This window comes from Sus scrofa, chromosome 3 (assembly GCF_000003025.6).
Source record: "Sus scrofa isolate TJ Tabasco breed Duroc chromosome 3, Sscrofa11.1, whole genome shotgun sequence".
Taxonomy (NCBI): Eukaryota; Metazoa; Chordata; class Mammalia; order Artiodactyla; family Suidae; genus Sus; species Sus scrofa.
The window spans coordinates 64,028,419-64,051,707 of record NC_010445.4 but is presented as its reverse complement, the minus strand read 5'-3'; the positions used below and the strand labels follow the sequence as shown (position 1 = coordinate 64,051,707).

The window sequence follows — 23,289 nt, the reverse complement described above, 5'->3', positions numbered from 1 at the left end:
TCATTTTTCTCTGTTAAATGTGTGCAGTGTTGAAAACCATACATCATTCTGTCCTTTGGATCTCTATGAACCTAACAGGCCAACTGACTATGCTTAATCATTTTACCAAAATAAATAAATAGATTAAATAAATTCTATTTTCTCCTTTCAAACAAATATACAAGTTATGAATCTAACAGGCCAACTGACTACACTTTGCTTGATCATTTTACCTAAATAAATTAATTAATTCTGTTTTCTCCTTTCAAACAAATATACGAGTTTCTCACATTAACTTAGATTTTTTTTTTTTAATCAGAGTGGGAAACTCTGGTTTTAGTCTTGAGACTAAAAAGTATTTACATAAATTTGGGAATAAGTAAAATACAAAAAAAAAATCTTTTTTTTTTCCTCATTGAAATAGATCATAGTTACTTTTATATTGTTTTTCCTTCTTTCTTCTTTTAAGCCCATTCTGGTATAATCATATTCAGTGTTTTCCTTGTAAGAACGTGTGTCATTCAGCTGTTAAGCCCAGAATTCCTTTTCAGACCACCTATCTCTTTTTTTAGTGTTTTTAAATAAACAAGGTATTTTCTGTCTGTGTTGCTTCACATAGCTTGAGAAGCCTTGAATCCTTCCCACACTTTCCTCTTGATAAAATTTGATTCCAGAATCATAGGGGGAAATATGATAACTCATTTGGGTGGCACTCCAGCTTTTCCTCTATAAAGGTTGTTGCAAGGTAATGGGTTATTCAGCTACTTCCTCATGCCTCATTTCCCATTCCTGCTGTCATTTTACTAGATGGATTCCTTTGTTCTCCTCATTCATTCACTGAGAACGCACATCTTTTAAATCTCTACCAGAGCAATTTCAATCTTCTAACCTTCAATTTAAAAAAAAAGTTCATATTCTGATATTTCTTTTCATTCCTTACTTACCTACTGTAGCCTTAACTTCATTACAAATATCCCAGTAAATTTCACACAAATGATGCACAGTTGCTGCCTTTGGTTTGGTTTTGTTTTTTTCTGATAGTTGACATTTCATTTTAGTTTGGTTTGGTTTGGTTTCCCCCCGCCCCCAGTAATTGTCTCAGGAATATGAAACCAAATTGCAGTTCACTCATTCCTTAAAGCATTTGGCTTTTCCTCAAGTTTGGGCTCTAGGATAAAGTGCCCATAGTCATTTTCCTTGTTCATCTTTTTGGTTTGGTCCTGTACTCACTCACCCTGCAATACGCCCCCAAGTTCAATCTCATTTATGACACTAGATGCATTTCTAAAATGCACAGCCTGTGTTGCCTATGGCCACATTCGATATTCAGCAAATTGTGAAAGGACACACTCCTACACTAACAGAGGAAGTGTCCCCTAGCTGTTATCTGAAACAACACTTGATGAATCCCCTACAGTGGGTCTAGACCTCCTCTGGTTGTAGAAAGCCTTTAATAATCAAGTACTGCCTCAATTGCCTGGCAAATTTGTCACATTAACGAAGAGTTGCCTCTGCGTTTTCCTTAACTTCCATGGCTACCTTCCGAATATACTCTCTCTCTCTTCAATGTGACTGCATTTACATGGACACAAGCCTGGATTTGATTTCTCTTTACCTTCCAAGAACTTGGCAGTTTATCTGGTGTTCAGTTCTGGCCATGATGTTTATATAGAGAGTTCAGTCGTTGGCTGCATCGTGCTTTGTTTTGCTGGAAAAGACCAGACTGAGCCCAGGCCCTTTGTCTTCACATGCATCCAGACAAAAGCAGGCCTGTCCACAATTTCATTTCATCATTCAGTCACAGGACTTGCCTTCCTGAATCAATGAATATTAAATGGGACGAGCATTTGTTGAAGACCTCACCTGTCCCTGCAAAAGGCCTGGAGGTGGTTATTCAGCAGTGCCAGTTCCAGATGTGTCAACAATATACCAGCCATTCCTCCATCAACTGTCATATTTTCACTATTCTTGTAAAGTTTCAATCTTTTTTTTTTTCTTCTATTGCTGCTGGTTGTAGTTATCCCTCTTTACTTGTTTTGTTCTTAGAAAATGAAACCCATCTACGTGTTAGCCAACATTAAACTCTTAAGAAAGGTAAATATGTAAACAAATTGATGTGTATATAGATGATGATGGCATTTCCTTTTTTAATTTTTTTCCCAATAATCTTCTCTGGATTATGAGACCAAATTGTAGTTCCTTAAAGCATGTGATTTTTAAATTAGAAAGCTCACCAAAAACAAACAGAAAGAAAGGATCTAGGACATGTGAAGTCTTAAACTCTTTTTCTGGTGCTGATTTTGAGAGTTTACTCAAGAGCTTCATAGGTAGAACTCAATTCCATGGATCTCAAGAGAGTTTATACTGTGGCCAAGAATGGAGTTACTTTAGAAAGGTGGGTTGGCCTTGGGCAAAATCACGAAGCAGAAAATGTTTGTTTTTCAATGTCATTGGCCTCAGCGCTACTCCTGGCCTCTGATTCCTTGGGGGACTAGCTTGGGAACTCAGTGCCTTTTTTCTTTCTCTTAACTACACAGAAATGCTGACTTTTGTCAGACTCTTTGCCTGATCAAAAGTGATGCTCTCACCACTTTCCTTTCTCCTTGGAAAGAGGATATTTTAGTGAAAATTTTCAGTTAAAAGTTCATTCTATTAATCCTTCTCTCTTCCAGACACTACATCCTGTAGCCAAAACAGTGGGTTTGCCTCCATCCCAAAGGGCTGGTGGGGGAAGTCTTTCCATTTAGTAAGGTTTGATTTCTTGCTCCTCAAAGCATGTCACTCCAAAAAGCCAGTGTATGCAAATTGGGATACCCTATGCCACCCTTTGTCAAGTATGCACCAGTGAAACAGTACAAAGAGATATTCTTGAAAGAAATCTCTTCCTCTTTCTTAACACCTGCCATAGAGCAGTCTTGCCATAAAGAATGTTTGATTGCCTTTTGAAATCTTTGTAATGATTTCCTCTTGCAATAATATTTATACACAGTAAATGTTATTACTTGTAAGTTCTTTACTAATTACATTAGTAGTATATTGCAAATATAATTTACCACTGCATTTGTCTAACTTAACCAAATGATTCCTGATATAATTCCATTGGATGCACAAATTAACTCTTTTCTTACTGTGGAGCCTTTGGAGCATTGCCAGTGTCGGCCTTTAACACACAAAGCTGCAGTAAACAAGTGTCTCCATCACTTTTTGTGAACAAGTACAAAAGTATCTTGTAGGAATATACCTACAAGCAGAATTGTTAAATAAGGCAGCTCACTAACAGGTATAAGCTCTAATGGTCGTCCTGGAACTTGCTTTCCTGGGACAATAACTCATAGTGATTTCTTCTTAGATCTGTCGTTTTTCTCCTATGCTGACTAGTTGACTTTCAGAGTCCTATAATGCTCTTACCAGACAGTATTGTGAAAATATGCTCTAAAGGAGCTATACCAAATTACACTCCTTCTGGCAGTATGATGTGAGATTTCCTGTTTCCAACATACTCACTAAATATTATCACAGTGTTTAGTATTTTTTGTGGGTGCAAAACTTACTGTTATTTCAATTTCTGTTTCTTTAGTTGCTGGCCCTTTCATCTATTTATCAGTCATCTGGGCCTGCTAGTCTTTTGTTTGCTTACTTTTCCATTGGGTTGTTTGTTATTCTTCATCTAAATCAGCTACACTTATATTTTAGATATTCAAACTTTTTATATTATGCATATTTTGCAAATGTGCACTCCTGCATATTTGCAAAACATTTTCATTTTGTTCATGCCTTATTTTTATTTTTATTTGTTTTATTTTTTTATTATTTTGAACATGCATTTCAAACATTTCAGTTATTATTAAGTCTTCAGGGTGACTGCTGGAATTATCAAGTACAGTGAGCTACTGTATGTTTCATATCCCTTTAGTGTGCCTTGCTCATATGAGCAGCTGAGGTTTTACTAGCTTTAGGGCAATATCTCCATGCATATCTACCTACACATGCTATAGAGCCTACCTACGATTTCTGTGTGTACTGGGGAGAGGGAGGTTAGGAGAGGTGAGACCTCTGTTAAGGATACTGGATACTTTCCATGCTCCTCCTCTGTCATCACTGATGGCATGGTGCAGTACCCACTGCTCACTGTCCCAGTGTCACCTTTCAGTGCTGGCTTTGTGGATCTTCATTTTCTGCTTCTTGTTTCTTGTGCTTCCAGCTACTTCTGTTCCCAGCCTTTCATGAAAGGGTTGACTTTTCACAGACAATTCCTGTCAATTAGAGCATGCCAGCCATTCCAAGGCCACTAGGGTTAATTGTTGGAGCATCAGTGGCCTCTTGGCAAGAGGTCTCTCTTCCTTGGTACTTGGGGAGGCTGCTTTTTTGTACCTTATATTGGTATCATTGTAACCCTGCTTACTTTGGGGTCAGCAGTCCTTAGAGAAGCTTGACCTTCTGGAAGGCTGGTCCCTGGAAGACTAACATTTTACTGTGAATTTTAATGGCTTCTGCTAAAACTCTTGTGGGACATCGAGGTGGTTAATAATTTTTCAATAATTTAACAACCAAAGTTAAGATACAGAATATTTTAATGTATATCTTAATATACAACTTGCATATTTTAATATATATATTGAATATATATTTTAAATATATATCTTTTTGCTCACAATATTCAGAGGCTTGATGTGGGGGGTCTTAGTTCCCAGACCAGGGATCAAACTCAGGTGTCAGCAGTGAAAGTGCTGTGTCCTAACCACTAGACCACCAGGGAACTTTCTAAAAATAGTTTTTAAATGTACTATACCTCACAAAGGGGGTACACATGTATCCTTTTGTATCAGTTTCCTAGGGACGCTGTAATAAGGTACCACAAACTGGGTGATTTAAGACAGTGAAAATTTGTTCTCTTACAGTTCTGGAGGTTAGACATCCAAAATCAAGATGTTGGCAGGGCCAGGGTCCCTCTGAAGCTTAAGAGGAGAATCCTTCCTTGCCCCTTCTTGGCTTCTGGTGGTTTTCTGGCAGTGTTTGTGGTTCCTTGACTTGAAGCTTTGGTGCTTCATACTTGGACTTCATCTTTGTATGGTCTTCTCCTCTTGCGTGTCTGTATCTGGTCTCTAGGTCAATAGGACACCAGTCATATTGGATAAGTGCACATTCTGATTCAATATGACACCATTCTAACTTGATTACATATTCAAAGAGTGTCTTTTCAAACAAGGTCAGAAACAATATACTAGAGGTTAGAACTTGGGCGTATCTTTTGGGTGACAGAAGGGGTACCTTACTTAACCCATAACATCATTTACCAGTAGACTCTTAAGTGAATATGATGGTGTAGGAATGCAGGCTGGAGATGCATTCTGAGATTTATTTTTTAAGGTGTATGTGGGGGAACATCAGGGAAAAACTTTCTTTCTCCTTTTATAGCCCATTCATTATCTTCTTACTCCCCAGCCCCAAACACCCTCTCCCTTCATAATTTATTGTTAAAAAGTGGGAAGAGGTGTTTTAAAAAATCAGATTTTGGAAACATAGTTTACAAATAGTTTTAGTCTATGGGGAAATAACTCAGCTCTTCCAAGAGATTCATGCTTTTACCATTTAGATTTTTATAATTTCCACAGGTGGTTGATTTTATTTTTTGAAAATTGCCAATTTTAAACAACAAAGAATAGTGTTATGCAAGCTGTTATTTTAAGATGTTTGTGCTGAGTCTGAATGCTTATTATGATAATAGTGGACCAAGTCGTCTGTATTGATTGGTCCTTTCCCCCCTCTCCAGAATGGTGAAAAAAAATGAGACTCCATTTAATAGAGCTTTACTGTACTCAGTAAATGTTTTCTACTTTTAAAAGAGTAGAAAAGAACAAAGCAGCTTGCTTATTAAAATCATACTCATAGAGCTCAGTTAAATATTCCACTGAGGATTCGAATGATTGAATATTATATGGAATAAGTATGTAGGCCAGCTTTCCATAGCTAAAGGAAATGCAAAATCATTTTAGGTCAGAGGAATGCATACTGACCATGGAAGAAAGACTATAGGGCTGTGATGGGTCAAGAAAGCAGAGCGGGAATTTAGAGGCAGAAAGGAGATAGTTATGCTTTAGTAAAAGCTAGAAGGTTTTCCAGGCCAGAACGTAGTCTAAGGTGAAGCAGTAAGTGGCTATGTCTGAATAAGAAATAAAGGAGGGATAATTTGTAGAATTCCTTAAAAACTACATGTTAGAATTCTTGATTTAATGTGATAACATACTCTGATTAACTGTTATATAGGTCTTGATTTTCATAATTTAACTAACCTTTGCCAGCTTTTGCTGCTGAGCATGGGATGATTAGAAGGAAGAGGATGTGTCTAGAAACCAGGGAACTGACTGGGCACTCTTCAGATCCTAGGTGGTGTGCCGTGAGTTCCAGTTAGGATACTGGCTCTGGCAATGGAGAAGACTATGTAACTATTTAAAATACTGATGAGATCAAATTAGTAGTCCTTTGTCATGAATTCCATTTGGGAGAAAACACAAAGTGAGATACTGAAATCACATGTATGTTGGTAGGGTGAGTGATCACTGATACTATACAAAAGATGAAAGTTAAGGACTAGAGGACACAAAAACACTGTTAGACATCATTATTAGAAAATATCCAATTACAACCACCACTGCTTAGAATTACTATTTGATGCCATTAAAAAAAAAATTCAAACTGGGTTATTTATGCATATCATTTCATTAATCTTTTAAATTCATTCTATTGTGTGTGAATCCATTTTCCATGCTATGTAAATTTAGTGGTTTCTTTTTTTATTTTTATTTTTTTGGTCTTTCTGTCTTTTTAGGGCTGCACCCCATGGCAGATGAAGGTTCCCAGCTAGGGGTCCAATCGGAGCTGTAGCTGCTGGCCTACACCACGGTCACAGCAACACAGGATACAAGCCACGTTTGCGACCTACACCACAGCTCACAGCAATGCTGGAACCTTAACCCCCTGAGTGAGGCCAGGGATTGAACCTGCATCTTCATGGATGCTAGTCAAGTTTGCTAACTGCTGAGCCACAATGGGAAATCCAAATTTAGTGGTTTCTTTAGTAGTGAAGGTGCTTGGCAATAAGCTGTCTCATATTTTTCTGTAACTGTCTTAAGTTTGCTTTCATTTAAAATAATATTTTAGCTAGGCATGAAATTCTAGTCTGCCTATTATTTTGTCTCATTGTATTGAAGATATTATACCATGGTCTTTTGCTTCCATTTTTGCCATTAAGAAGGACGCTATTCCTAATATTTTGTCATTATATTGTAGCTGGTCTGTATTTTTCTCTAAACTAAAATCTCTTTGGCATTTGGTCTTCTTCAGTTATACAATGACATGACCAAGTGTGGGCTTCTTTGTATTTACCTTGGTTTGTGTATGTTGGGCTTCCTAAATAAGAGTATTCATGTGTTTTATTCACCTCTGGAAAATTCTCAGCCATTATCTTACAAATACTGGCTCTTTTCCATTCTGTTTATCTTTTCCTTTGCAATACCAGTTAGACTTAGAGCATAAAATTTCTCTATATTCTCTATGTATTTTTTTCATTATTGTCCATTTCTTTAATTATTTGTACTTTTTTGGTTATTTTTTTCTCTGTCTTCCACTTCACTGATTTTCTTCTTATTTGTATCAATCTGTTATTTATTCTTTCCTTTCAGACTTAATATCTGTTATTTAAAAACTCTATTTGGTTTGAAGTTCCATGGTTCTTATTCATGCATTCGAATCCTTGTTCTAATACTATAAATATTTTAAAATATTTATTATATATTTTACACCCTATGCTTCTATTATCTGAATTCAATTCATCAGTAATTTCTTTAATTATTAAATTCTTCAATCCCACCACTTTGAGCTGTGTACTTATTTTTTATGAAGGCCTTAGTTGAGAGATTTCTTTGCTTCCTCTCAGAAAACATTTGATTTTGCTTCTGACAGAACCCCAAAAGACCACCAACCTAAACTAATTTTTAAAATAATTTTTCTGCTGCCAGTCTATCCAGGTAATATAAATGAGTTTCCTACAAACACATAAGGTTAGTACTATGATTATAAACTATTATCAAATATAAATGAAGCTATCTGATCTTAATATTTCCTGTCTGGGGACAGACATGTTTCTTTATAATTTCTCTTTGCCAGAGGACACATTTATTTTCTGGTTGATATTTTCACTGATATGGAACTTTAAGTTTCTAAATTTTATTTTGGGTAGAAAACATTACAGATACATTCCTTGTGAGGGTCAAGACATTCTCTTGTCCCATCTGTGGCAATTAAAAGCCTAACTTCTAAGTAACTTTTAATAACTCTAAGATTGTCAATGCTTTAGAATCAATTTGCCATTTTTATTTCAAGGTTGATAACTTCTTGCCCTCCTTCCCTTCCTCCCTTCCTTCCTTCTTTCTTTCCTTCCTTCCTTGCTTGCTTTTTTTTGGGGGGGGGTCACTCAGAGATAGCCCTTGCTTTATAAGGATGTTTGCTGTGTTTCGCATGCATTTCATTGTGTCTTGGAGATATGCTTTTTTGGTATTCAGTTTCTAAATTCTCTCATTTAAAGTTTAAATAAATCTGGATATGGGGTGCTGTTTTATTCATTTTACTGTTGAAGCTTAAAAAGGTTAAGTAATTTGCCTAAGGAAAAAAATGTGAAAATCAGAACTTAAGCTGAAGAAGTCTGAGTTCAAATTCTTCACTGGTATGTTCTCAGAGACATAATTATTTTAAGAGTTTATCCTATTGATAATTTGTTTACTTATTATTTTGCTAGAACAATATTAATGCTATTAACATTTTTACTTTATTCTTTGTTTCTATATGTGATGGTTACTAACTCTAAAATTTAGAGGATCCCCAGGTTCTAACTGAAAAGAGTAAGTAGGTGATATCCAATTAATAGTGGGAAAGACTAAAGCTTTACTTTTCAAAATGATGGGAATTCAAAATGATTACCCACCTCTGTCATGTGATGAAGTATTCTTTTTTGTTCCTTCTATTATTTGGCATACGTATGCATATAGGTTGAAACAAATGAATTCCACACTTGATTATTGGGTTCTCATTCTACTATTAGGTGTGTTGTGTTTGACAAAACAATATATAATCTTCACATGTATGATCAGCAATTCTTTTACATATGTCCTAGTCTTAATTAAGAAACATTGACTGGGGCATCACAATGCAAAACATTACACTCTACAGTCCAAAAGAAATGCGCAATATTTTTGCTTACTCTTGGACAGTTCTATTTTCCTTTCTTTTTGTAATTTTAACTCTTATTTTATTACTGTTTAATTGATTTGCAATGTTAATTTCTACTGTACAGCAGTGATTCAGTTTTATATATACACATATATGATATATATTTTTATTATAGATAAAATATATTAATATTTTGAGCAGTTATAAGTCAGGCAGTGGTTTTAGCACTTTACACTCATATACTCATTCATTTTATACCCATATACTAATATATTCTTCATTTCAGATGAAGAATCTGAAACACACAGCTTAGTCAAGTGAAACCAGCACTGAACACAAGGAGCCTAGGCTCTATGACCAGTGCTGAGTATCACTAATATGGTCTAATATATGGGATATATGTATATATAATAATATATTCTATGCATGAATATATATGTGAATATATATGGATATATAATATATTCCAGATATGAATATATATAATGTGAATATATGAATATATACATATATTATATATATGCATGAAATACATGTATTGTTTTTCTTACTCTTATGGTTTATCACAGGATATTGAATGTAGTTCCCTCTGCTGTACATAGGACCTTGTTGGTTTTCTCTTCTATATATAAGTTTGCATCTGCTAATCTCCAACTCCCAATCCATCTCTCCCCTCCCCTTCTCCCCTTTGGCAACCACAAGTCTGTTCTCTGTGCGAGTCTATTTCTGTTTTGTAGTTAAGTTCCTTTGTGTCGGACAGTTCTATTTTCAAGTTAAGGAGGTTCCAATTAGGAAGAAGGGATTGAGCCTGATCACAACACAGTAGTATTGTTGGTTGGACATCTGTGAATCAAGACAAGCGCAAGTGTTCAGATGTCTGTCTTTGTGAGAGACAAAGACCTTCCATTGTGGTCTTTATTTTATGTATCCCCTCATAATTTTATTTGTTTAAATACTGCCCTAGGTCCTTAAAATCATGGTGCATGAGGATGTAATTTTAGTGTATAGATTTTATTTAAAAGATTAGTTTCAAAATTATTGCCACAAAATAACGTATCACTGATTCTGTTGGTGCTAGGAATATATTTTTGTTACTTGTTTCTTATTGTTTAGCTTGACATATAACCATATGCATTATCTTAGAAGTGGTTAAATCCTAAACTCTGTACCTAGACTTTTAAGGTTAAAAGCCTCACTTAATTATCCGCAGCTTTTTGGCCTTTGGCCAGTGACTCTTTCTCTACTTCAGTTTCCTCATTTATAAAAGGGACCTAGTATCTACCTTGTAGGATTTTCATGAAGATTAAATGAGTAAATGTGGTGCTTAGAACAGCATCTGCCACTGAGTAAGTATTATGTCAGATTAGCTATAATTATTAATCTCATTATTATCATCACCATCATCCTCATTAAATTGTGTTTTATGCGTTTCTGTCAGTAGGCTTTTGGCTTGGAGCTTCGAGTTTACTAAGATCACAGAATTTTAAGTCCAGCAGCCTTAGATTCGATTCCTAGGATTAAGCTGACCTTGGACAAATTAATAAACCTTTTTAAGCTAAGTAATAGTTTTTTAAATCTTTGAAATGGAGGTGCTGTTGTTCACCTCATTGTGAGTACATCATATAAAGTGTATAACGATGGTGCCTGGTACATAGTATCTTTATAAATAGCTGTTTTTGTTATTTGCATCATAGTATCCCAGATGGCAAGAAGTTCTTGGGAGTGTTTAGTCACATAGTCTCAGTTTCTGGAGAAGAAAGAGATAAGTTAAAGGTAACTAGATGTGAAGGGTGACAGTAATTAACATGGAAGAGATCCCACAGAGTCGGGCAAAATAGATTTTTGCCATGCTTCCATTTTTTGGACATGATGTCTAGCTGCATCTGTTGATTATTGAAAATATTAGGTTTGGGGATTCTCAGATGTAATTATAATGTGTAGCCCATGCAGCAGAAGAAGCCTTAAGGCTAATTCCATAATGGTTCCATCTCCTGGTTTTGCCAGCTCCCTATGCCAAAGCCTTGACCGCAGTATTTAAATAGGGCACACTTGGTGAAGATTTATGTGTGTACATGCTCAGGCATTTGGACCTGTGAAAATTCTTCAGCTTGAAATTATGTGATGATAACAAATGAGTCTACTAAAAATGACTGAACCCACACTCTGTTGTGAGGATTAAATATAGTTGAATACCCTTAGTTTATATAGGGCTCCTTATAAAGGTTGCATAGTGGATTCATATAGACTTTTATTTTTCTGCCCAAGGAACAGCTTTACACTAGTGTGACTAGGATGACTAGATGGTGACCTCTGTGGGCCTGGACTGAATCAGCCTTGGCTGCCCCTGCCCTTGTCCAGTGTGTCAGGATGTCTGCTTCTTACTTCACAGCCCTGAAGCTTAGAATTTTGCTTTGCTTGTTCAGCCCAGGTTTGCTCATTAATGCTTTTTTGTTCTATCTCTAAAATAAGTTCTCCACATGTACAGGTTCTTTGACATCTGCATTTTCTGCCCCAGCTTTTTCTCTAAACTCTTTTGGGTGGGAAAAGCCACTTGCTGATCAGAGTAGGAATTGAAAATGAACTCCCTGGTTCCTATACTTACCACAAATCTGACACCTCCTAGTGGTGCCCCAGGGAAATTGCTCTTCAGCAATTCTGTTTTAAGAGGTGCTATGAGAGTTAAAGAACCGTGTATATGTCCCTTATAAATCTATGTTAGTGTATTAAGCCTAATTATGCTGTCAAATGGAATGAATGCTGAATCACGTATAAGCATGACCAGAATATTCCCTCCCTATAGGCAGACCTACATGGGAGGTTAAATTATACTCCTGATGTGAGTTTATGAATTTGTCTTGAGAAATATGTTTACCAAGGTCCTGGGCATCTGTGTTCACTGGAAAATGCATACAGTGTAATTTTCAAGTCATTTATCTTTATTTTTCCACTTACTCTGAAGGAATAACCACTAAGGAGCACAGAATGGGGCCTCCTATGCTTGAAAGCAGCCTGTAAATGCAGAAAGACCCTGGGACTGGCAAAGAATAAGTCTAATTGTTAGCACACCAAAAGAGCATCCACAAAGCCTGGGAATACAGGAAAAATAGTATATTTGTTTGACTTTTTTTCCAATAAAACAATTGGATCCTTGATTGACATTTTTCTGTACTTTATAAGAAACAATTTCTGGAGGTTTAAGAAAAAAATGTTGAAGATATTATTTGAAAGTGTTTTTTTTTTCTTTTTTGGCTACCCCGTAGCATATGGAGTTACTGGGCCAGGGATCATCTGCCATTGCAACTTATGCCACAGCTGTGACAACGCCAGATCCTTAACCCACTGTGCGAGTCTGGGGCTTGAACCTGTGTCCCAGTGCTCTAGAGACACCGCTGATCCCATTTCACTGCAATGGGAACTCCAGTATTATATGAAATTTCAATTAACATACTTTTATAAAATATTGTCTTATGTTTCCTGACCTTTTTTTGGATACCCTTCCTGATTCTGACTATGGGAACTGATCACGTTTCCAGTGAGAGGAGAGAAAAGGTTAAAATTCATTGACTTCCTATAATTTTCATTCTTTCATTTCTCTTTCTATGCTTCTCTTCAAGTTCATGATCCTAGTATAATCAGGTAGGGTCTCTTTCTTTCAAAATCTTACTGGAAAACTGAATTTGTCCACAGGAGAGGGGCCCTAGACCCCTCACACCCACTTTTCACTTGGGGCTTGATGTTCAGTGGTTAGAAGGGCCATGCAATCTCTCTGTTGACTCAGACCTGCTCATACTGGGGTTCAGGAATGAATTAATGGTGAAGAGTACATTTGTCGGGAAGATTCTCATCTACACTCTTTGTGCTTTAAAAACCTAGCAGGGGATTGGAGGAGAAGAGGGGTCAGTGATGTGTGGCTGGTCTCCGCCGTCTCTCTGGTTCGTGGCTCAAAGCTGTATGTTGAAGGGATAAAGAAAAGCTTAACCTTCCTCTTTAGATGTAAGTATACAGACACGTGTCTGTTTTGGCCATGCTTACTATTATAGCTGCCTAAGTATCCTAACAGACTCGTGATTCCCAGCTCTCCAAAATGCATCTTCTTTCTTGAATTTCCAAATGCTTGAGCAGTCCGTGTTGCTCTACAGATGTTCTCCGAATGATCCTTGTTAGTGAATCTTTCAGAAAGATCAGGATGCTAGGAAGTAGAGGGCAAGAATGGAATCATGACTTCATCTTAACTATCCAGAATCTGGTAAGTAACTGCTGCATAGCAGGTGCTTAATCCATGCTTAGTGGATGAATAAAAGGATGAGTGCGATGATATGTAACTCTTTAGATACTGGGCACATATTTGTAATTATGATCATCCAATCATTCCTGCATGCTTCAGGCAGTGTAGACAGGGCTGTTACTCTCCTGCCTCTAACCTTCCAAATGCTCCTTAAGACAGCATGTCACTCTGTTGAGATATTTTTCCCTCTCAAGGTTGATGTTTGTTATGACCTTATTTCACTTATTTTAAAAATGTACTTTTGAGTCGGAAGGAGAGAAGGCTGTCTGAGATCCATCCTGATCCTCGTGACAAGCTGTTGATCATAGAAGTGAAGGAAGCTGGAATTAGCACATTTGGGCAGCTTGTCATTTTTAATTTGGGGTTTGGGGTTATCCTAAATCAATGTTGTTTGTTGCCTATTGCCAGATCCTCCCACAGAACAAATACATTTTTGTTAGCTGTGTTTGATTACACTTGATATACTGATGTTGATTTAGATGTGGTCCTTCTGTGAACTCTCTTAACATGGGAGCCAGAATGATGGTGACGTGGATGCCTCTCATAAGTTCAGTAAGGAAAACTCATGACTATAATCACCTTTATGAAACTGCCATTTCTCTGTAGTGACTGGAAAATCAATGGCAGTTCAGAAAATAAAGCATAGACTATGCCAACTAAATCCTAGAATCCAATCATTCTGTTTTTTTCCCACCCTCAAACCAGTGAATAAAACCAGCTTTTTTCTTCCATGTTGTATTTTAAAATATACCTTAAGTAAGCTACAATTTTATAGCACCATTTACCATGTTCATTACACCAATTACTTGGAACATTACTTTGTTTTGTTTCTAATTTTGAAATGCGTGGTAGAGTTTTCTACCCTTAATCAACTTTTTTCATTATGAGAATTGTTTCTGTGCTTTGTATAAACAAAGACTACTTTAGAAAAGGTTGACTTGTTATTTCACAGTATAACAATTTCAAGCATAGTTTATTCATCTGCAGCCTGTAAGATGCAAATGATATAATGTGCCTTTTTATACTTCCTATTTGCTTTTCTTTGTATTTATAGCTATGCTGATTGAAATCATCAGGGCAAGAATTATTTAGTTGTACTATTGACAGTTATGAGATATTATGGGATCTTCTAGATATATTTGCCCCTAGACATGGTGTCAAGACATCCAAATAGGTATAAAAAGGTTTAAGTTATATGGACAAACTTGGGGACAGTCAGTTGTGAATTTTTGAAAGCATCCAAAAACAGGTTTCCAAAGAAATAGACTACAGTGGTAAATTGCAGCAAATTTAAACTCAAAGTCAAGAGAACCAGCTTCTGGTCTGGACTCTGCCATAAGTTGGCTATGTGCCCTCGAGCAAACCATAAAAGGTTCTTGATACTTGCCTTTTCTCCTCTGAAATTAAGGAACTAAACTTCACCAATGAGCTCACATTCAATACCTTTCAAATATAGCTAGTAATTTAGATCCTGAAATAGATCAGAATGACTTGTTCAGTCTTATCAATGGTTTTTACAACATGCCAGAAACCAGATTTGTTCCCTCCGAAGTGGATTTTTGTTTACGCTATTAATTTGCTTAAAAGTTTGTGTGAGGCGAACATGTCATCCCAACTTTAATGACTACTTAGTAGGTATTTAATGTTTGGAGAACTAGTGGGAGTTGTTTGTTCATTTTTTTTATGTCAGTTATTTTCATAACCTGGATGCAGCATTAGTTTCAGGCCTTGGCGATGCATGTTTGTTTTGATATTTCTCTTCTCCATGAAGGACATTTACAAAAAAATTCCCTCAAGATTTAGTGTTGAAGATGGGATTCAGTTTTTATACACATTTCAGAAGAACAGGTCAAAAATCAAAATACTTGAAGAAATAATTTGAACAGTTATGGATAAATAACAAAGTCCTACTCTAGAGCACAGGAAACTATATTCAATATCCTGTGATAAACCACGATGGAAAAGAAGATGAGAAATTATATATATATAACTGAGTCACTTTGCTCTATAGCAGAAATTAACCGTGTAAATCAACTATACTTCCATAAAATTAAAAATGAAAATTTAACTGTTAGAGCTATCTCAAGTCGGATGGTCTCCTAGGATGGCAGAGGGTTCCTGTCTTAGAGGTCACACCTGGACTTTGCACCTGCTAAGATTTAGGCTGCATGATGTCTTCCAAGGAATTCATAAATTCTGAAATGTGGACATTAAATCCCCAACTGACCACCACCTATTCTGCCTTTTTTTTTTTTTTTACACAGTATCTTAATTATCAAGAGGAAACTGAGATGTCCTCTATCTACATTTGCATGTTGAGATGGTGGGCCTGCCTCTTTCATTCAAAATTAGATGATCTCATTTTTGATGATCCTGTTATCTCTGTTCAGTCTAGATGAACTGTTTTTTCTTTCCTAATCACATTCAAAGGTTTTTGAAATCACATTTCAACTACCAAGTACGATCTTTCAGTCTACTGACATTTCACTGGGTTTTGATTTGCAGTCATGGTTATAGGAGAATAGAGATACTGATCAATAGAAACATTTATTGACTTGAGAATATAAAGAAGTCAACAGAATGCTTTTTAGAGAGAGGCTTACCTTAAACATAACAGGGTCATTGAATATTTGAATTTATACTAAAGATGATTTATCAGGTACTTCCTGGCTTTACAAACTGACTTACAATAGGTTTTTAATTTTATGTTTGATATGGTACAGTTATTTCAGAAACACTTTAACTGCACAATGAAATTTACATTTTCATCAATTTCTTTGCTCTTTATTTTTATGAAAGTGTAAGTGACATTGGATTCAGTATCGATCCTCTGAACTCTGTTTTTCTTTTAAGCTTAGCACATCGCTGTTGACTGTTACCAAGTTTATGGTCTTAAGCTGCTTTGGGGAAAAACAGTAATCACCATTTTATGGAATATGGTTCTTGCTACATTTAGTAGATCCTTGCAAAGATCCCAGTTCCTCCAGAGTAGCATAGGAACTGAAACCAGCACAGATGTGAAAACCAAGAGGCAACACCATTTTGGGGGGATGGGGTGGGGAGGGAATGGGTGTATATTCAGTCCTAAAGCAGTATGTTTTTATCAGGGAGGAGTTTCCTTGCTTTTAAATTATTGTTTACACTGCTAGAGAAATCCGCCACAAAATACACTTCTTAACCTTTAACCAGGAGTTCACCAACTATTCTTATTGTATTGCAGAGGATCATAGCGGTATGAATGGTAACAATGAGTAAGCCCCATTCCTGCTAAGGTCTTGTGCTGGGTGCTTGGAATAGATTATCTTCAGTCTTCAACCCTAGTGACAGTGCGTGAAATAGCTATTATTATTCTCACCCTTATCTAAACAGTTGAGGGGACTAAAACATAAAAGCTGAATAATTGCCAATCTCATATATTTAGTAATGGTTGGGGAGGAGTCAGGATATGATCTTTGGTCTTTGTTACTTTAAAGATGTATTCTCTTCTAATCTATGGGTTAATATATGTAAAGCTTTTGGAACAATAATTAACAAAATAAACCTTTATACAGAAGCCCTGTATACATATTAATTATGACTTTCCCCTGAGTCACTTTTTTGGAGATGTTGATTTTTCTTCTTTGCAGCAGGTGGTAGTGGCTTGAGAGGATCAAAGGCTTTATCATAGAAACCCTGCTCTGAGTTTAGGTCTATAATCAAGTTAATGAGCTTGAATACAAGAGTGTATATAAAAGAAACAGGCAGCTCTGTTGTCCTCTCTTCACAGCTTCCTTCCCTCTCCTACATGTGTGTTCTTTCTTAGCTAAAAATATGAGTCTTACAGAAAAAACAGCTCCCTGGGGAAATTGCTAATTTTATTCTGATAAACTTGCTTATCATTTTGTAAAATAGGTTTCCATGTTCTTTTCATAATCCTAAAACTACAGGGATGTAAAATGCATTCATGTTATAGCCTGATTTACGATTGCCTTTCCTTTGAAATCTTTAACGACATGAAATCATTTGTATCTGCTTCAAGTGAGTTTCCTGTTCACAATGGATTAAATGTCTTATATTTATTTTAGGGGAATTTCAGGATTGAGCATGAGATTTCCACTTGGGAAGTCACATTTACGAATGTGGATATCTCTGTCTCTCTGTCTCATGCTCTTTCTCATCAACCTCTCCCTGGCTCCTTTCAGGAGTGTGCGCTGCGGGCTCCAAGCTGATGAGCCCCTCTGAGAGCTCCGTACTGCTAGGGTCATCCCCTGGCTTCATTTGCTGAGCAAACCATCAGCATCTGGTTGAAGTGCCATTGTAATGACTCGTGGCATGAACATCGGGTCTTAAAAAGCAGTTTGAGGAGGCATGATTTCTCCACATGCTGGAAGGGGGGTGTGGCTGGACTCTCCTCTTGGAGCCCTTTTTTTCTGAGAATAGCCCTACCTGATTGGTCCCCTCTTACCCAAGTTATGGCTCATGGCAGTGTAAGCTGAAGAATTTGGGATCTACCATGTTGCTCCCCAGGTGCACCGAGGTTCACCTGGAGAATAAATCTTCCCCTTCCTTGAGTAAGTGGATCCCTTCCAACAGCAGCCAGTTTACCCATTAATACCCTGTACAAATATGTCCATTCTTCTTCTTTTATTTTTTAATGGAAACACCTGTGGCCTATGGAAGTTCACGGGCCAGGGATTGAATCTGAGTCCCGGCTGCACCAGTGTCGGATCCTTTAACCCACTGTGCTGTGCTGGGGATTGAACCCGTACCTCCACAGCCACTCGACCTGCTGCAGTCGGGTTTTTAACCCACTGGGCTGCAGCGGGAACTCCCAAATGTGTCCATTCTTGACCTGTCATGACTCTCTTGATATTTAGAAAGATTTATTTACAGATATTTATCTATATTTATAGATAGCACTATTTCTAGGTATGTGTAGATTTTTACTTCTTCACCTTAGGGTGTAATGTTCTTTCTAGCTGCACCCTACAGAATAAGAATGAGGTAGCCTTCTTCCCATCACACAGACACCCTGATATCTGCTACTGAGTCTTTGTCTGGGGGGTGAGGGATGGGCAGAGAGGAGATTTATGTGAGCCTGCGGCAAGGAGGGACACTTGGATTGAATCTGTGCTTCCTAATTGCCAGCCTCTACCTTGAAGTTTATGTCAGCCTCTAGAGCCATACATCTTGAAAATCCACCAGTACGATAAGGAATTTTTAAACCTCTCCCTTGCTGTTGTTACACATCAAACTATTTGCGCCTAGGCTTAAAGACTGAGCTGGTTGGCTGTGTAATGTACTTGTCATAGACGGTAGCCTTTTTACAAAGTCCAATCTATGTACTTGCACACCCACATTTCATAAGTATAAAAAGTATCCCTGCGAGGGTGAAATAACTATAACACTTAGGGAATTACATTGTATTTTGATCTGTTTATAAAGTGATGAAAAGTGTTTTTTTATTTTCCCTTGTATCTTAGGGTAAATTATAGGATGCATGGATGTTCAGGGATATATTGACTTTATTTAAATGAACTTGGTTTTGATTAATAGATGAGAAATAGCCATTTCATAAATAAAATATTGAATGGATTGTGTCACCCTAAATCAAATAATCAGTCATTTTAACTCAACTCTTGAGGTTGATGGAAGCATTTGTACCCCATGTGTGCTCTGCTTCCATGTGTGTGCAGCTTCCTTGTGCTTTTTTCCAGTTTGCTGTACCCCAAGTGGTGGTGCCTCCCATTGGTACAGGGCCAGTTTCACATAGTTAGTGTCTCCCTTTGTCTCCCACTCCTGGGTCTCTTTGTGCAAATATGTGCCTGTCCATTGTGTTGGGTCCGTATTCACCATCACCTCCATCTCCTCTCTGGTTCCCACACCTCATCTGTCCCCAGAGCTGTTGTTTCTCTCCTGCACATCTCATTCATCCTCCCCCTGCCTCCCTGTAGCATGTTCCTATCTCCCTGGTCCATGTGCTCGTGACTGCTCTCTCAGATGACAGTGGCATTGGCCTGTTCTCTCTGCGCTAGTCTTGTCCTCTCTGCACTAGTCTTGTCCTCTCCAGTTTACTTTTGTCATGTGGCCAAAACAAACATTTATTAGGTCATTTCCCTCCCTGCTGAGGATACAGGCCCTGGTGCCTCTCTTTACCCCACCCCTCCCTTACTATCACTTCCCAGATGATTGCATTTCCATGCACACAGCACCCTGCTCCAAGTTCTGTGGCCTCTCGGTGCCGGTGCTCCTGCTGCCTTGATGGACCTTCCCACCCTTGTCTTCTGGTGAACACTGCCTCCTCCCAGCTTTTCAGAGGCCACCAATGTCAATAACTTCCCCTGCAGCCTTACACTAAATGAGTAAATCACTTCCTCCTCTCCCTTGCCTCCATTTATAATAGTATGTCTGCGATGGCACGTAATCACTGTTTAATGAGTATGTATTTACATATTTCCTCAGACCAAGAACTCTTTGAGGCCAGGGTATTCTTAGTCACCTTTGCAATTCTAGGGCCTGGAAGAAAATCTGACACAAGTATGTGCTTAATAAACATCTATTCAAAAATAGAACTGCCATATGGTCCTGCGGTCCCACCCCTGGGCATATATTTGGAGAAAATTCTAATATGAAAAGATGCATGCACCCCAATGTTCATAGCAGTACTGTTTACAATAGCCAAGACATGGTAACAACCTAAGTGTCCATTGACATATGACTGGATAAAGAAGAGGTAATGTATATATAAACAGTGAAATATTACTCGGCCATGAAAAAGAGTGAACAATGCCATTTGTAGCAACATGAATGGACCTAAAGATTATCATGCTTATGAAGTAAGTCAGACAAAGACAAATATCATGGTATTGCTTACATATAGAATCTAAATATATATATATATATATATATATATATATATATATATACACACAAATGAACTTATTTACAAAAAGGAAATAGACTCATAGGTATAGAAAACAAACTTATGATTACCAAAGGGCAAAAGCAGGGAGAGATAGATTAGTGTTTGAGAGTAAGATATATGCACTACTATATATAAAATAGATAAGCAACCAGGACCTTCTGTGTAGCACAGGAAACTAAATTTAATTTCTTATAATAGCATATAAAGGAAAAGAATCTTAAAAAAGAACATATATATATATATGTATATATGTATATATATACATTATGTATAATATATAAATGGAGTCACTTTGCTGTACACCTGAAACTAATACAACATTGTAAATCAACTATAGCTGAATAAAAATTTTTAAAAATATACATTTCTTGAATTGGTCCAATTGTCTCTTAAATGTTCTCTGTTTTAGAGCATTGAAAAACCAGATTGGGTTATCCCTATTACCTGTTATTGTCTAATCAGTGCAATTAAGAATACAGAGTTAATGAGGCCAGGGTCTTAAGCATCATTCCTCTGTGGAGCAGTTAACTTTGTTCTTCAACTGTCAGAAACCAGCTAGCCTAGTGAATACCAATGATTCCAAGAGACATGCAGAATGAGGGTGATTAAGGCCCATCTAGCACTTTCATCTCAACATTTAGACACACTGAATTAACTATAGTTCTTATTGATGCCAAAAGCATCATTTCACACCTGGGTTTTGTCCAGAGCACTGCCTGGGAACCATGATGCATCTGACTTGAAAGGTTCTGTTGTGTTGAGGGTCATGGTAGTTTTGCAACAGAAGCAACCATGACAGGTGTACAGATCTTTGTGACAGACAGCCTCTGAGCCTCCTAGTGACCCACCTGTGTCTCCGTGTCTATCTTATAGGTGAGACCATGCGCATTGCCTCTTCAGAGTTCGCTGATGACCCATGCTCCTCGGTGAAGCGGGGCACCATGGTGCGGGCGGCCAGGGCTCTGCTGTCGGCTGTGACGCGCTTGCTCATCCTGGCAGACATGGCAGATGTCATGAGACTTTTATCTCACCTGAAAATTGTACGTATATAGGACTTCTCCAAACTTACCTTGTGTGGGTGGCTATACTGACTATGGAGTGTACAGCACTGAATGGTACTAAAGACATTTCACCTGCTCCCCAGATCTCTGATGGCTCAACCAAGTGGTGTGCCCCCAATTTTTCTAATACTACAATTATATTCAATCATATAGATAAATCATATATTCACACACATATAAAGTATGTGTATATATATTTTTCTTTTTAGGACCACCCCTGCAGTGTTTGGAAGTTTCCAGGCTAGGGATCTAATCGGAGCTACAGCTGCCAGCCTACGTCACAGCCACAGCAGCGTAGGATCTGAGCCGTGTCTGTGACCTGCAGCTTGAGGCAATGCCAGATCTTTAACCCACTGAACAGGGCCAGGGATCGAACCCACGTCATCATGGATACTAGTCGGATTCTTAATGTGCTAAGCCACAGCGGAAGCTCTGTCAATCATACAGTTTTTAAAGTTACAGCAGAGTCACTTGAATTGTCTTCCTTCTCTCCAAACACAGAGTTTGGATCCCCCCCCTTACTTCCTGGAGCCCAGTGCATCTTCCAGGCTGCAAGTGCCTCTGCTTTGGCCTCTCCTTGAGAGTCAGAGCAGTGCTGGTCCATGTGACAGTTAAGGCCAACCCACCTCTTCTTGGGAGCCGGCCAAGTGACTGCCTCTGCCCACCTTAGTATGGCTCCTGCGTTGAAGTATATTTTGTTAATTGTGCCTTTGTTGCCCTTTGGTATAATCACATTCTTTGAACCTACCTTTGTCTGGCAGTAAAAGAAGCCTCAGCTAGAGCACTGATGGCTAGAGTTGGTCTTGCTGTACCAGCCTGGTATCTGACATCCACTGGATTGGTTTTCTGGGCACTAACCCCTATAGCCCCATTATATGTGCCTTGGTTGTCAGGATTCCTTGGTTTCTTTTAACTCCTTTGTTTCTTAATGGAAGTAGAGCCACAAATTTTACTGGGTCAGATGCCAAGGCAACCCTCCCACCCCTTGACAGCTGGGCCTGTCTCTGTTCTCCAGTGCTGACTGGAATCTATATTCAACTTGGTCCAACCTTCTGACGATGTAACTCAATTGCTTAGGAACATGGCTTCTGCCTAGAGGGTATCTTTTTATAGTCTCAGTGGCCTTCAGTTCTAGACATTTGGCACCATCCCTGGACTGATCTCAGGTTCCTTAGGTGATGGTATGTGAACCATAGACTTCCTTTTTGGGAAGCCAACCTATTGCTGGCTTAGTTCCCCCAAATCTGGCCACTCCTGGCTTATCACTTTTCCTCAAGGTCATATTTTCTTTTCTATGCAATGATCAATGAAGGGGCAGTGAGATAGGAAATGAATAATGGCAGCCTTCATCTTCCATCTCAGATTTGTTCAGTAGAGGGGATCAGTAAGAAGTTTCCCAAATCACAAGCATTTTCTGTCAGAAATTTGGGGGCAGGATCATACCTGAGCTAGCCCTAGTAAAGGAGGAAAGATTTCCAAGTTTGGTATAAACTCTGCAGTATTATGAAAGGCTTCAAATTCCAGCATCCTCAGCCTGAGTCCCATGGTCATAAACCATAAAGCCATGGATAAGCAACGGGATCTTGCTGTGTAGCACAGGGCACTGTATCTCGACACTTTTGTGATGGAACATGATGGAGGATAATGTGAGGAAAAGACTGGGTCACTTTGCTGTACAGCAGAAATTGACAGAATATTGTAAATCAAGTATAATAGAAAAAAATAAAAATCTTAAAAAAAAAAAAAAAAAAAAAAAAAAACAACAACTGCAAAGCCAGGTTTAGCTCTTCCTAGTTTCGCAGGTGCCTGAGATGCCGAGGGGAACAAAGCAGAACCTG

The 23,289-nt window shown here is 37.9% G+C and overlaps 1 protein-coding gene across 5 annotated transcripts in view; it reads left to right on the top strand.

Moving 5' to 3' along the window:
• The window catches only part of CTNNA2 (catenin alpha 2), a 1,212,918-nt gene that overhangs the window by 366,283 nt on the left and 823,346 nt on the right, over positions 1-23,289 (top strand). For all 5 annotated transcript variants that reach the window (XM_021088202.1, XM_021088201.1, XM_021088200.1 and 2 more), the window contains one exon: positions 21,264-21,430. In XM_021088202.1, the coding sequence (XP_020943861.1) occupies positions 21,264-21,430 (167 nt within the window). The remainder of the gene's footprint in view (positions 1-21,263; positions 21,431-23,289) is intronic.